The following is a 16,898-nucleotide window of genomic DNA, read 5'->3' on the forward strand; positions in this document are numbered from 1 at the left end:
CCTTTTTTAAATGGAGTAAGATATCATTTTTAAAACTTCATACAGTTCTCCTGAAATTATAACTGAGTTTTTCAACAGATGGTCTAACAAATTTATCATCCTCATAAAACAGATCCCTAATTCTTAAGTGACAATTCAATCAATATCAACAGAACACATCAATGACTTGCAAGGCTCAGCCACAAATCCTGCTAGTGGGCCTAGTTCTGAATCCTTGAAAGCCCCTGTTTTATTGATGCTTTCAAACTCACTGAGCTTTTGAGACGTGATGATGCATCTGATAATAACAGACAGCTTCACCTTTTCATGGTATTACACCATGCAAGTGCAAGACACACAAGCACAGTTATGTAACTATTAGTGGGATATTAGTCTCTTGATCAGTTTTTCTAAAAATTAGTATAATGTTCTTAAACAAAACACGATCAATCACAAATGTAAGTAATTACCACTGGTTTTTAATTTAGAGCCTGCGTCATTTCCTTTTCAGGTTGTGAAAAGGACGTGTTGATTGAAATCCTTACTCAGCGTTGCAACTCCCAGCGGCTCATGATCGCCGAGGCATACAGAGACATGTATGGCAGGGTACGACAAACACTTGATCCTTTTATTACTTCTTTCTCTCCTGCCTCCTGTGCAGCTGTCAGCCCTTCTCTCAGGTCACTCACTGGAACCACAAGCCTGTCAGACAGCTGGCTAGTACAACAGGTTGGCACACAACTTGCTCATTGGCTACTGATACCTCTGATGATATCACGTTGTATCATTCCTACAGCAGAAGTTGTCTGCCACACAGAGTTAGAAAAGGACAGGAAAAGTTGCTTCTTCTACAGGCCATTCTTCTCTATCAACTGATCTAAAAATATCTGAACAGACTTGTTTCTTCCTTTATGTGCTTTTGGGGGGTTTTGAAATACATTTCTCAAGTTTTTGGAATAAATAATAAAATAGAGTTGTAACCAAAGAAAAACACCATACAAAAAGTTATAGGCTTTTTACCTTACTCACACAATGGTAAATGTTCACATCTCAAGCACTGACAGTCTCACACCTCATTCCACATAGTCCCATCTGTACATGAAGCACAATAGTCATCTGGCCTACTTAAAGTTATGATCTTTGTAAAGTGTTTAAAAAATTTTAAGACAAAAAGTTACTTTTAAAAAACTGTATTTTACCTATATTTACTGTATATAACAATGGAATTTTTGTTACCTGAGTTCTTAAACACACACAGAGATAGATATCCTTATTCTATTTCCACATCTACTATTGCTAACCAACTAACTTTGGGAAAGTTGCCGTGCCTGCATTTTCCTTAGTTGCTACAGCTATATAAGGACAAAAATAATAGTAACATTCCTTGCAAAATTCCTGTGAAAGTCATGAAAAGTACAGTGCAAAACCAGATACTATTTGATTAAGTTGACTAGACATGCCCTTCCTCTGAAAGAAGGCTGACTTAGAACAAAATCCAGTTTTCTTCATTTCCTGAAGCCTGTAAAACTAAGGGCTCACTGGAAAATTCCTCACAGGGCAGTGTCTGCTTGCCATCGAACCAATCAGCATGAGTGAGAACAATGAGTTTGCAAAACTGCTACCACAGAGCCATCTCCTTTAATTAGGGTAAACTAGAAATGGTTCATTCAAAAACTCCACATTATGTGGTGCTTTTACACCTCCAATTCATCAACCAGCAGAATACATTTGGGTGGTCAACTTTTCTAGAGACAACGTTTGTGCCAACACTATACTAAAAAAAAAAAAACTCGGAAAGCACTGACCCCTGAATAAGCTCAAACACCCATTTACTGTCCTAGAACTGGAAGAAAAAGAGCTGGATTTAATCATTGTAGTGGATTGATTTTGAATTGTTACTCATCTCCAGGAGATCAGTGATTTTATTTGGACTGTTAAAAAAAATGAAACACACAATAATCATGATGTTTTAGACACAGCCTTGAATGAATAAGTATATTTTATGGAGACCATAAAAGAACAATAACTGACAATCACAGCAATCCACCTTCCAGAGACCATGACAATGATAGAAATCAGCACCTGAATTATTAAACCTGTTTTTTCTACTATGAGGTATTTATTAGGTTGTGATGGTTTTTTCATCACTCGGGGTCACCAATTGTGACATTGTTCACAGGGGTCCCAGGATGAGGGAAGAGACAAGAATGTTGACTCCATGTTTCAGAAGGCCTGATTTATTATTTTATGACATGTATTATATTAAAACTACACTAAAAGAACAGAAGAAAGGATTTCATCAGAAGGCTAGCTAAGAATAGAAAAAGTGATCCACAAAGGCTTGTGACTGACTGAGACAGTCTGGACGGCTGGACTGTGATTGGCCATTAATTAGAAGCAACCACATGGGACCAATCACAGATCCACATGTTGCATTCCACAGCAGCAGATAATTATTGTTTATATTTTGTTCCTGAGGCCTCTCAGCTTCTCCAGAGAAAAAATCCTAAGGAAAGGATTTTTCAGAAAATATCATGGCTGCATTAGGTTACCATCACACACGCAAACCATACAAGTTCAGTGTTTAGCCATGCAATATTCCTAAGTTTTAATGTTACTTATAGCAAACTAAAGAATGTCAAGCTACCCAAAGGTGCCTGTGACATGAAGCACCCAAGGCCATTCTTCCCAAGTGTTCAGTTATCTCCATCACTGGACAGTCCTTCTCTACTCCATCCATAGCAGCTGGCTGGTTTGTTTTAACATTTTCTCTACAGAGTCTCAACAGGGCCTATCACTTTAACAAGGGAAAATATTTAAAAGCTTTGTACCATGCTTTTATCTTTAATTTCTGCTCTCTGATACATGATGATCTAGAGATAATACAGTATCGCAATAAAGACATGGAAATGTCCTTCAGGAACACAGTTATTTCATATTCACAGAGAACAATTATTGACATGCTCACCACTAGTCTAACTGGCCCTTCTTTTCAAAACAAAAATATTAAAAAAATCAATAAGTCCCTATGAAAACATATCACCTTTAAATTCATACCTCTTTCAGCCATGAGTTAACATGAAGTGCTAAAAGGGCAGTGGACACAGATCTAATGACCTAGGAGAAAGAAAAAAGCCAAAGATGTCAGATGTCCTTTTTAAGAACCACAGTAATAATAGAAGGGAAAGGCAAGAAAACAGTTTTCAGATTCTAGCAATGGGCTACGGAATATTCTAAAAATCACGGAACATACTCCAATACACCCACAATTTGAATTCAAATTAATTCATTAAGCACTGGGTATACTTCACAGTGCAAGATTCATCAGGATACTCTTGACAGTTTCTTAAAAAACCCTACCAAGAATGTGACTTATCTTACATTGAATTGCTCCAGTTTGTGCTTTGAAAGGTAATTTAGCACACATGGCACTTCCCTGGCTGCAATTTGTCCCACTGGTTATATTGCATTGAACAAATGTACCATTTGGCAAGCCCAGTTTATGAGCGGTAAACATCACAGGACAGAGAAGAGATGTGGCAAGGCATCAGCAGTTTTAACCTTCTCTGTTCAATCTATGGTAAACCTGTTGGTCCAATCCTTTTCCCTCTGTTTCACTTCAGTCTGCTCAATATGATAGCCACTACGCCCATTCATTAGACAAATGTAAACTGAGACACATAAGAAGGAGAGAAATAAAAAAATTTAAAAGACCTGAACTAGCTGCATGATTCAGACATACAGAGAAGTTTTAAGATTCCTTCTTACAATTAGCCTTCAAGGATTTCTTACAGCAAAGATGATTAGGAAATTAAAATAGTGTGAACTTAGAGCTGTCTTTTCTTTTTTCCAATACTTCCCTTAGTTTTGATTGCAGGAGTAATTTTTAAGTAGTATCCATTTGTATTATTAATTCATGTTCCCACAGGCATGTTGTCAGAAATAAAATGTCTTAATGAATTAATTTCTACTCCATGTGTGATTTAGTGGCTGTCAAATGAATCTAAAGTGCATTCACCAAAGACTATGTTTCTTCATCATAAATTTAATTTTTAATATGCATATGCCTTCCTTCATTGCTACTCTAGCTATTAAATTAATTATATTTAGAAATGTATTAAAATAAAAGTACAGGTCTGAAAAAAGTACAGCTCTGAAAACACACTAGTTTATATAATGGGAACTGTTTCTGGCATGCCTTTCAATTCAGACAGACTAGAACATCTTACAGGTGTCTACTGCTGCAAGCAATATTTAACAAAAAACTGCACAAGTGTCCTCAATCAAAACCAGTAACTAGCAGTAAGTTAACAAGCTTTTGGCATTTGCAGTGTTTTGAAAGATGCTACTAGGAATGGGGATAATGGGGAGGAAACTCTAATCCATTACTCAACCATCTAGCAAGAAAGAACTGAGAAATATGAGGAGGAAAAGGGGGGATTTACGTTATTATTCCAGCATCTGTCAAAAGTAGTGAATTCAGTTTGAATGTAAAATATAACTGAATTGAAGCACATAACCTTCCAGCTATCCAAAGCTGATATTTTTATGTACTAGGAGCAATACAGATGATTTTTTCTAATATTATTCACATGGTAACATTGAAAAAATCAAAAGAAATCACCTGTGTTTTATGAGCTTGATCTTCCAAAGGTGCTTACCTCTCTCAGATTCACACAGGGAATGTGTTAAGGGACACTGCAGATGCTCTGCTGTGATATTCAGTTTTCCAAGACTTTAAGTAATAGTTGCACTTAAACATCTGCATTTTCTTCTCTGTTCTAAAGAACTGAAAATCAACAATCCATTGGGGCCTACTGGCTTTTGCATCTAGTCTCATCTTGCTCATACTAGTAAAACAAGTATGTACTATTTAAACAATTTTTTTTTACCTGGTCTTAGTCAGAATTCATCTTCAACAGTCCATCCTAAATCATTCACAGAGAAAACCACTAATAATTGTTTAAGCTGTCTTAGTAAAGTGTGACTATGAAGATAATCCTGTCTGTGCACTTTCTTTTTCTTTTCAAGGATCTGATAACAGACCTAAAAGAGAATCTCTCTCATCACTTTAAAGAAGTTATGGTTGGCTTGATGTATCCACCTCCATCTTATGATGCCCATGAGCTTTGGCATGCCTTGAAGGTAATCTTCATTTTCAGAATTGCTTAGAGCAGCAGTCATTAATTAGAGTACTGAACATACATGATTTTTTTTTTATATTTCATTGGTTGATAAACTACTGAAAGTTAGTACACTGGAGCAGTATACTACCACTTAGTCCATTAGTCATCAGAAATACAATGCTATTTCAATTTCATCCATCAGTGTGCTAAAATCAGCATAAATAATAACGTGGCTATGGAACACACACAGCCTATTTAACACCCATGGTAAATACAGAAAATAAAGAAAGATTTATACAGGGAACTGTAAGGTGCTGATTTTTTGCAAGCATTTATGTATGCTACAAACCAAATTTACTTCCACAGACAATGCCATGTGCTTAAGCACCACCTCTCTAACAACACGTCCTTGCATAAACACTTACAAATTACTCTGTGACAAAGCATCAAAGTATACTGCACAGTCAAGAGGGCCATGATACACATACAATTTCAGAAGGCTTTAAGCATTCACCCAAACAGTAACACCTTAGATCATCAGAAGGCTTCTAGCATCTGCCCATACAGAGGACCACCAACCCAGCTCAGGAGGCTGCAAGTGTCTGCTCTTCCTAGTCTTTAGCCCAACCTTGTATAACCTTTTTTAGCCCAACCCCTCACCTTACAGACATTGCACCTGTGTGTCCCTTTGGTGATTGGTCAGTGCACTTGGGCACTCCATGGCTCATTGCTGACAATGTTGCTCACCTGCTGTTCACAGCTGTAGGCCATTGGGGATGAGGCTTGGCCACAAGCCTGAAAACAGACCTGAAACAGAACTGATACCCCATTTTGAAGGAAATATTTTCTTTTCTTGCCTGGATCTGAGACTGCAATCCTCACACAACTGAAGTTTGTAAACAAAAACATTTTTTCAAATATCAGGTCATTTAATGGTGAAATTCATTCCTACAGGGCATTGTGGAGACCAAAAGCACAACTTAGTTTACAGAGGACTTCCATATATTCTTTGAAACCAGGGTGACTGTTGGCTATTGAAAATAATAATTCTTCTCAGGAAATTTCTGAATTACCAACTCCTAAAAGACAGTAAGGCGTATCAGAGCTCAACATTGTTTTCCTTTTCTTTCCATGAATATTTGCTACTGCCTGTTGTCACAAGCAAGACAGAGATTACAAGACTTTGGGCAAGATGATTTATCTTGGCAATTTTGAGAATTCTGCACAACCCCCCACCCCCCCGCCCAAGAAAAAGAGTTAATAGTTTTTTCTTGTTCTTCAGACCCTTAAATCAATTTTTAGAACTACTGGTATGTCTTTGTTATAGTTGGCATTAAAAGGATTGTGAAATATCATTGCTAACAAAGGAATAATGTCTTTCATTAACATTACTGACAAAATTGCAAAGTGTTTTTTTTTTTTTCTAAACGTGGATTAAACTTGAACTTTTTTACAGTACTCTATCTTCACCTGGATTTGTGTGGCCAAGGTAGAAAAAACAGCCCATATGTACCTATGGGCTCTAATGCTCTCCCTTTACCCCAATGCAGAAGACTCATTAACACTACCCATGTGTATATCAAAAGCAGCATATGTGCCACATCTTGTGTCAATTGAAGTTTATAAAATTAATTCAAACTCTGTGGGAAAATACAGGGATTTGCAGCACTGCATGAATTCCATGATGCTTTCCTTTAATATCATGTTCTAGGCTAGATATTATAGATTATAGCAATCCTAAATAAATTATTAAAAAAAAAAAAGATTATAAAAAGAGAGAAGACCAACACAATACCTCATGTCTACCTCAGATTTCCTGGACACTTGCTAGGGATGTATGCTCAATCTTTGCATCTGATTTCTTACAGCAAACAATAATTCTTACTAATGTTCTAAAATTATTCCTATTATGTTTCTGTCAAAAATAGTCTTGCTTCATTTCCCACCTGCTAAGGTACATGCTGAAATTCAGATTTAGAACTATATTTGAAATATTTTTAAGTAATTTGAACAGGTAGATTATGCAAAATTACACTACAGAAACTGCTATTATTTTGTTACTTCTAATATGGACAGCATTGCTTTCTTCTAAAAATTGGGGTTTCTACTACACAACATCTTTTCATATTTACTTCTTTCTATACAGGGAGTCGACACAGAAGAAAAATGTCTAATTGACATATTAGCCTCAAGATCAAATATGGAGATCTTCCAGATGAAAGAAGCCTACCTAATGCGTAAGCTTTCTTACCAAGTGCAGAGTAGCAGCTGTACTATGTGTGTTCTGGAGGTATTAGCACACACAAAGGAAAAGAACTACAAAAATATAGTACAGACCAGTACAGCCTGGTTCCCTTTCCACATCCTCTCCCATACCTCCATACCTACATACAAAAGGCTGAAGCAATGTGGTGGGTGGGCAGGCCAGTGGGGACAACGGCTGAAGGCCTCCAGCAGGGCCAGATACTTGTGCCAGCTTCAGAGCCAGGTCCTTCTAGAACTTGCCCAGGTTACACTGGAATAGAGTAAGTCTATTTATCCTTTATTTTATAATCTTCATTTGTACTATTCAGAGTATGTTCATTTGTGATTTAAGATTATATGGTTTTGGTTCAACCTAGAATATAATTCTGATCTTCAACAAGATATCGATTCTGAGACTTCAGGTCACTTCAGAGATACACTCATGAACCTTGCTCAGGTACTGTAAAAATGAGAACTATTACTTATTTTCTAAAAGATTCATAATGACTTTCAATAGTATTTGATAAATTTTACATTTTAAGGTGACTGTAATTAAAGCTAGTTCAATAGGGCTGCACTTTTAAACAAGAAACAGGAGGGAAGCTGATGAAGAAGAGAAACTGAATTCCTTCATCTACTCTGACTTAGACTTTGGATATCAGATGGAAGCAAAGGTAAACAGATTATTTTATAAAGTCCCATTGGTATTCACCTGCTGACCCTTTGCTCCATCTGTCTTACCTCAAAATGAGTCTACTTGCATGTACAAATGTGAATATCATTTTTAAAAGCCTATGTTTTCTCCATTATCAGAATATATCATAAACCAGTCACACATTATGTAAAAATAGAGATACATTCACATTTGATTAAGAAACAAAGAATTAAATAGTTCACTGCCTAAAATATAATGTTCTTTGTGCTATTGCATATGCTAAATCACAAAATGCTAGCACAGAAGAAAAGGAAGTATCACTTTTACATACCAACTTTTGCAGTTTTACCATCCTGTAGTTTATACAACTAAGTGGTCATCCTTGCCATTCTCATTGCAGTCACTGTGCTCATTATCTTTAAAATCTCGTGTGAACCAGAGTAACAAATAATAAAGGACTGCCATTGGATAACAGCATACATAAAGTGTATCTGTACTTTTAAATACATGTATGTCTAGGGAAAAACTTCTTGCACAAACTTGAAATAACAGTAGGCTTCACTGAAGTTAAAAAGACAGAAGTTTCAAAAGTAGAAGCTATAAACAGGAAATATTTTTTTCTCATGCTGGATGTTTTTTCTGTAATAATGAAAACTTTTCCTTGCTTAAAAATGAAGAGCAACCTCACTTAAGCAACCTCACTTCTCACTAATTAATTTATTAATTAATAATTATTAAAACCACGGGACATACTTTACCTGTCAAATGAACCAAATTTAAAAGAATCTCTGATTATATATATTACTACTCCTAATTTTCTTAAACCTCAGGTATTGATAAAGAAGCTTTCTAAAATCAGCAATTTCATGGCTGACAAAATCTGCTATTTCACTCAAGATAAGGAAGAGTTGCAGGAAATTTCAACTAGACTCAGTTACACTGAACTTCTGAAGATTGTTAGTCAATCACTCATGCTTGCATATCATCTTATATTAAAACTCAGTGATTTTTCATTAGTTCTATAACCATGCAACATTTCCAGTGCATCCTTTAATGCTTTTTTGCAGAAAACCTTTGCTTTGATTTCTGTTAAATCAGACAAGTAAACATGCTCCATATGCAGAGTAAACTATTCAATTGCCTTAGTATTGTACTTATGGTTTTCACGTCCAGCCTGAGGCAGATTAGATTATATTAACCATATAGGTTATGGACCTTCCTAAAGAAATTAACAGAGTTAAAAGAGTTTCAAATTCAGGCTAACTAATATTCTAGTCTAAGACAAACAGATTTTATTCTAATTCTCTTTTTTTGGGTATTAACTGAAATATAATAATTTTCTACAATTTAAAATATAATTACACCAATGTTACTGGAGAAAGTGGGCATTTGACTTACGTAGAGTATTATTACAGCTATTTTATTGTACACTGCCCTGTCTTAATTCCCTTGTTTTCTTGTGTATGTAATTTTATGCAGCCATTCCATCACAATTCGCTTCAGATAATTTATCCTACTACTAGAAATTTCACTGAGTGAAATTCTCACCATTTAATTAACATGTAAATTAACATTTTTAACAAAAAAGAACTATAAATAAATCATTCAACAAGCCAATACCTAATTTTAATCTTTCCCTTCATATATAGGGTAACATGACTGTAAATTTTAAACAAAATTGCTTCAAGCACATATTATTAAGGCAGTAAATACATGATCTCCAGATTCTTAAGAGTTCTGCAAACAAGGCTGATTTGTATCCTTGAATATGACTATGGTTATAAAAGCAATTCCACAAGTAGTGTGTTCTTCTCTTTTTCTGACTATATAATTCAGAACATAGTGTGTTTACTAAAAAATTTAGCTGGGTAGTGTAACTGAAAAGCTAGTAAATGTATGGGAAAATTAGAAATATCCTTTTGGGATTTATGTATCAAAGTTGTCAAACCATTTCCCTGGATCTTAATTTTAGACAATGATTATGAGCAAGTGAAATCTCTATCATTTTATGAGCTTGCTCTATGGTTTGTGCAGGAAGAAAAATACATTGAGAAAAGACTTTTCTGTTAATATGAATATTGATGAGAACTAATCAGTATGGCAAATTTATTCCTATCCTTATTTTCCCCTCAGAGTTACATATTAGAGTAAACACTATTACATCCATAATTCTGAAAATGGTGGTGGGATTGTGGTGGTCAGGTAAAAGGTTATTTAAAATAGGTCTAAAAATGGGATAGGTTTATCTACTTCCCCCACTTTTTCTTCTCACAAAACTGTTTTTCATTCCAGAATTCCACTTATTAAAGAAAATTAAGACATAATGTGACAACTTGAAGATATTGTCCACATTTGCAAATTCAGCCATGCAAAACACTGATCCAACCTAAAGGCCTATATATGTTACCTCAAGAAATTCAATGAACATAGCTTCATACACAGAGAACTTTATATTCCTACAGTGGTTTAGGATTTGACTTTTGAAGAATATGTATCTCTTTATTCCCTCAGGGAACAAGGATGGAAGGATATGCAGACCCTTCTACGGCTGCTCAGGATGCAATGGTAAATATGCTCAGATGTGAAGTTCTCAAACATTAAAAAAAAAACAGAAAACAAATATTGCAAAGTGATTAAGGACTTTCTTTAAATATTTTGCTTTTTTGTTGTTGTTGTTTCTTTCCATTTTTCTGATATATTAGATTCTATGGGAAGCGTGCCAGCAGAAGACAGGCGAACACAAAAACATGCTTCAAATGATTCTCTGCAACAGGAGTCAGCAACAGCTGTGGATGGGTAATCCAGCAGTTCAGCTGCTTGAATACAGAGTGTAAAGGAAAAACGTGACTTGCTAAGAAAGCCATGCTTTGCATGCCAAGACAGTCAGTGTGCAGCAGAACATTAGCCTGAAACCAAGTGTGAACTGTTGGAGCCCTCAGACTTGCACTGATGTGAATGGGAATTTGGAAGTAATGCAAAACTGAACTTTGCCCGATGACTACTGACAGCTGTAGACAGACCAGATAGGCATCAGGATGCCTAATAACCCAGAGAAGAATGCATGACCAAAAAAATGCAAATTTTTGGTCATGCATTCTTCTCTGGCAGGCAAATACAGCTGCACTGAGTCTACACATGACACAACAGGATGAGGGAGATTTTTCTTAACTATTTTATTCATTTTTCCTAAGCAACTTCTATGAGAGAAAACACTTAGGGAGAGCTGGAAAACATTTCAACAAATGTTTGCATGTGAGAACACATTGCTCTGTTGAAGTTTTTCCCCAAAAGTTTCATAGAAGTTTTTGATGGGAGCACTTCAGTGTTCACATCTGCTCTCCAGTAATGAACATAAACACAAGGGCCATTTTTATTTAAAACAGAAAATCAGACATAGCTACGGATTGCAGGAAACTTATGTGAGCTTATCCAAATCTTCCATTGTAGAAAATAAACCTATTTGACCTCATGGCAAGTTTGAGTTTCTGCTCAGCAGTAGAAAAACAGTCTGTCTGCTGACAAGTTTATCACTGTGCAGCCAGCTGTATTTCTTACGTCAGCTTCCAACAGAGGCTTAGAACTACTTTGCTATCATGGATCAACAAATTCATTCAGCTGATGATGACAGGATTAACACACCTGCTTTATGTTCTGCTCTCTTCCTGAGATCTGAGGGCCCTGCCTGTACTGTAGTGCTCCATAAGTTTTGCAGTCAGCAGAAAAAGAATTTTCCTCTCTCTCCGTAATGGAGAAAGGACACCCTGGATCTTTGCGTGGCTGCGTATCTGCACCTTGCAGGGAGTGTGCGCATCACGCGAGTCCTGGCTCCTTGCCACCATCCATGAGCCTTGCCAGTTTTAGCCAAGCCAAGCAAGGAAGTTGTCTTACTAGCAGGATGTTCTTACAAGTGTCATAAACAGATGTTGCTAGATATGTGGCATGCATTCATTTTATATTGTAGGCTGAAGAACCCTGGGGAGAATGTCCTAGAAGCCAAGTTTCAGGCTACTCATTTAGGTTGCCTGACATGGGCAATATAAACATAATGAAACACTGAGAATAATAAAGGTAAAAAATAAACTCAATAGTTGTAGCACTGGGGAGAAGCAAGGAAAAAAACCCCACAAAAAGCAAGTTGATCATTATTAATGAACTAGAATAAAACAAGATCTTTTTTCCACCCCTCCCCACCTAAGTTTTCCAGGAGTTCCAAAATATCTCTGGGCAAGACATAGTAGATGCCATCAATGAATGTTACGATGGATACTTTCAAGAATTACTGGTTGCAATAGGTAATGTAAAGATATTATTTTTTCTAGCACCAATCTCTTAATAAATTCTAGTATATTATCTCTTGTGCATTAAGAATATTATTTTTCTGATATTTTATCCACTTTAATCTCCTATATTGTGCAATAAATTTTCAGAGATAATTAGAAAAGATTTTAACTACTTTCCCCTGTTGGTGTAAATCTAAAAATGTATCTATGGAGCACTAGCTTCTGACTGAGCAGAACTATTATCTACTTTATTTGATAATAAATTTTGTGTGACAACTGAGTTTACCTATATTAAATAACCAGCTACATTTTCAGGACTTTGGTGGTATAAAAATTAGTTTCAAGCTTTATGTACATTTATCTTTCATTAATAGATTAAGGATAGAAATATTTCTACAAATAGAACATGTGAGTGTATTAACTGATATTTAATAGGCCCTTTGATGCAACAGCAATGAGGACCCACCACCAAACTTTCAAAATTATAAATAGGGTTGTACTAGTGAATATTGGTAGCTTAATTTTAACCTGAGGCATGGACATGACTTCCTAGATTTTTATTTCAAGGAACCCAAAGACTAAATAAAGTATTTTATAATAATCTTCCGTTTACCTGTTGCAATTCTTCCCTCCTAGTTCTCTGCATTCGTGACAAGCCTTCCTACTTTGCTTACAGGCTTTATAATGCAATTCATGTAAGTAGTCATTCTACCTCACATTTCCCAAAAAAAGCTTCCTTTTTTATTTTTTTGTTTCTTTGTTTGATTATTCTAAAACCAGTACTTACAAATCAGTCTCTTCAATCTTTAAGGTATGACTGTGTGTTTTAAAACTGTACCTACATAAATTTCAAAGCAGTAGTGCCTAAGCAACTAAGCAGTAGAAGTGCCTAAGCAGCAGAAGTAAAAGTTTAAGTATTTTGACACCTTAAAAATTATCTGTCTGGTAATTGTCTATTTTTTTTAATTGAAGACTTTTTTCTTTGCATGGAAACTCCCCCTGCTGTGCAGAACTCAATATGCATTATTCTTACTATATATTTTTTTATCTTTAGAGGTTTAATAAGTATGGCTAAAACTTAAATAATAAATTAATGTTACATGAAGACAAATGCTTATATCTCTTTGTAGGACTTCATACAGATTCTTTTATTTTTTGTGTAAGTGCTAACGTCATTTGACATTTTATTGCCACTAGATGTCCCCACTCTTCACAGAATTATATTATGAAAATTTATTTAGAAATAGTTAAAATAAAACACATCTGAACAAAACCCATGTAAATTCTAAAGCTATGGTTAAAAATCTCACAGAATTCACGAGGCAGCAGTTTTTGTGAAATTGATTACTGGCCTCATTATAGTTTAAGTGGACTCCACAACAATAGCCAACTGCTATTCAAAAACTGAATTCCTAGGAATACTGACAAAAGTTTGTCATATTTTCCTTTTTCAAAAGTTTCAGTGCATGGATAAATCAGTGGCATAGGGGGACCCCCTGTTATTCAGTTACATGAATTCTATTACTTGAGTATATGAAAACTCAGTAAAATAAAACCCTTTAACACTCCTTTAACATCTGGGATACCTTTATGGGTATACCTTTTATATGCCATATACTTATATATCCTATATGGGTATATCTTGTCTTTATTAAACATTTATATGAGCATACACAAATGGGCAAACATATATTGTGCAACTATCAAGTTTCCTCTCATTTTCTGTTTTCATTGTAGGATTTTGGGTTTCACAATAAAACAGTTATTAGGATTCTCATTGCCAGGAGTGAGATAGACTTGATGAACATACGCCAGCGTTACAAAGAGAGATATGGAAAATCACTCTTCCATGACATTAAAGTAAGTTTTTACAAACTTCTGCATATATTCAGCACTAGTATCACACAGACTGTACCACTCTGTTTAACCATTTGGTTTAAAACAAAACAAACAAAAGAGCAAGGTGTAAAAACAATAGCACATTTTCAGTGCCTCAGTTTGATTTGAGTAAGTGCAAAAATAATTCTCACTCTCTGTGATTTTATCCCTTTCCAATGCAAGATGTGTTTATAAACAGGGCATGACAGTGTGTGCTGAACAAGAGTTTGTATGAATGGTTTCTACACTAATTGATAACATCTTATATCACGTTGACCTGTAAGGCTAAGCTGGTACCAATTTTGTGCAAAACTGGAGTAAATATCTGGTTTTATCCTTGTGCTTAGGTAGTACCTTCTCAAACCCTGTTCCTCTTGTACTCCTGGTCCGTATCTTAAAACTTTGAATGTGTTTAATTGTACAAAAAATGTCTCTTGCTAAGACACTACCTTTTTTATGTCTCTATAGTCCAACTGCAAGATGTGCAGCAACTTTATGAAATTGGTCATGAATTTTTGGTATTGAACTTGAGAATTAATAAACAAATTTGATCCAGCTTTTCAAAGATAGATTGTTTCTAGGTGCCCAAGCAACCTTGGCCATGGCAAGTGCAATGAAAAATATCTCAGCCTAGAATTCTTATGAAAAAAATGTAATGTTTTACAAAACCTTATACAGTCTAGTCTACACACCAAAAAAAGAAAAATTCAGAAAAAATGTATAGTCACAGAAATGTTGATTTTTTTTTTTTTTTTTCTTTGCAGCATTTTGCTTCAGGGCATTATGAGAGTGCTTTACTTGCTATCTGTGCTGGTGATACAGAAGATTATTAAGAAGATGCACTCTGAAGGCTGTGCAAACCTATTTTAAATAGAAATTGAAGATATATGCAATGCACTAACTCTAAGAGATCCCTGTTTCATATAACAGCACAGCAAAATCAGTAATGCACACTTGCTAAGATTAAATCTTTCTTGAGATAGGAAAAAATTTTGGCAGGAATATGGTTTTATCCCTAGTTCTAATTAATATTTCTGATTTTATGATTAATGTAAATCAATGCAACAAGTGGTAAAATGACTCCATGCAGGCATTTGTTTATCATTTAGTGTCACAACATCCCAAACATTCATCAACAGGCTCTGGAAGAATTTATTCACTTCCACACTAGAAAAAATATTTTGCTTTATTTACTTTTAGAAAGAGGATTTCTTCCTTTAAGGATTTTTTTTCCTTTCTTTCCTACTTCTTATATCTTGTATTTTATGCTCTTGAACATTATCGTTTTAGTTACAACCACACTAAGCATCCATCCCCATCTATTATCAGTCGCTCATCAGAGAGCTTTTGTATTCTCTTTTATTTTGCTCCCATACTTAATGGCTTTTCCCTCATTCTGCTTGAAACAAAAGTAAAAATTAGAATCAAGTACTCCATCCATTCCAGTGCCACGCACTGGAAAACCTAGAAGACGAAGCGCTACTTAACTTCAAGCAGGGAAGTTCCAGAGGATTAAACTCTGAATTCCATTTTTACCCATCTCATTTTAACCATTAATTGAATATTGACCATCAGGGCACGGAGGTATATCCAGGATGCCCTAGGTGGCACAAATCAAGAATTGACTACTCGTGGGTAACATTGCAGCTCCGAGTAAGGCCGAAGGATGCGGCGCTCCCTGGAACACCCGCGAACAGTGTGACACAGCAGCTGGAGACAGCAACGAAGGAAGGCAGCAGAGCCCGGCCTCGAGCCCTCACCCCACGGAAAAACGTGACGCTGCTTTAAATACTCCGGGGCTGTTCAGGGCATCCTGTCCTGGGCCTACGTACCTCCTGTCAGCCTCTTAGGGAACCAGAATCAGTGAGGGAGAGTGAGGTAGTGCTCACTAAAATATCTGCCCGTGGCTTTTCTCCCGCCGGCACCAGGCGCCCATCTGGACACAGACCGCCTGGATGTTCTTACAGAGGTACTTTCTGCAGGTGCAGCCCGTGTGACTGAATAAAGCACTGCTACCGAAAGGCACAAACACCTGGCTGCTTTTGTGCCGTTTGCGCCCCTCGCTTCCCTCAGCCTCTGGAAACAACACAAATTACAGCGCGTCTGGCTTCATTGCAAACACTGACATCGTGTTACTAATATGTTGATTTAGAATAAACTTAAAATTTCTTTCGAATCTCTCTTGAGTTTGACTCATTTTTCCAAACACTTCGGGCTGATAATAAAATTGTTAAATCAGAACTTTGGGGCGAACGGGGCTGGGAGTAAAAATAAACAAAAAAAAAAAAGGGGGCAGGGGAAGGAAAAGAAGCTGAGGACTGTCCCAGTTGCTCAGCACTAACATCATTCTAAACCGATGTTCTGACTTCGCAACCGTAGCTGGAGGTAGCTCCCAACATCCGTACCTCGGCACTGTAGTTACTTGGTTTCAACTATGCAGTTTGCACAAAGGAACAAGGACACTTCTGGGCACTGCAAACGAGCTGCGCAACCAGCACCTCCCCAGCACCCGTCCCAGCACGTGAGGCGGCAGCTCCGCCCACAGCCCGTCACAAAATGGCGGCGGCGGCGCTAGGACCCCGCGGGCGCCACGGCGCGCGGGCGCTCGCGGGCCAGGCAGGAGGCGGGTCCCAAAAACCTTTGTCCCGCCTCCTTGGCCTTGCCTGCTTTTATTGGAGAAGGGCGATGTCAATCTCGGGCCTCCGCCTATCGCCAACGCTCTTCTCCTGGCCCCGC

The 16,898-nt window shown here is 36.6% G+C and overlaps 1 protein-coding gene across 1 annotated transcript in view; it reads left to right on the top strand.

Annotated features, from left to right (window-relative positions):
* The window catches only part of ANXA10 (annexin A10), a 127,168-nt gene extending 112,173 nt beyond the window's left edge, over positions 1-14,995 (top strand). Inside the window, exons 3-12 of the mRNA XM_059845666.1 lie at positions 491-585; positions 5,011-5,124; positions 7,252-7,342; positions 7,727-7,806; positions 10,516-10,569; positions 10,707-10,800; positions 12,201-12,296; positions 12,921-12,979; positions 14,022-14,144; positions 14,927-14,995. Of these exons, the coding sequence (XP_059701649.1) occupies positions 491-585; positions 5,011-5,124; positions 7,252-7,342; positions 7,727-7,806; positions 10,516-10,569; positions 10,707-10,800; positions 12,201-12,296; positions 12,921-12,979; positions 14,022-14,144; positions 14,927-14,995 (875 nt within the window). The remainder of the gene's footprint in view (positions 1-490; positions 586-5,010; positions 5,125-7,251; positions 7,343-7,726; positions 7,807-10,515; positions 10,570-10,706; positions 10,801-12,200; positions 12,297-12,920; positions 12,980-14,021; positions 14,145-14,926) is intronic.
* Positions 14,996-16,898: the final 1,903 nt, after the last annotated feature.

The sequence above is a fragment of the Haemorhous mexicanus genome, chromosome 4, assembly GCF_027477595.1.
Source record: "Haemorhous mexicanus isolate bHaeMex1 chromosome 4, bHaeMex1.pri, whole genome shotgun sequence".
Classification (NCBI taxonomy): Eukaryota; Metazoa; Chordata; class Aves; order Passeriformes; family Fringillidae; genus Haemorhous; species Haemorhous mexicanus.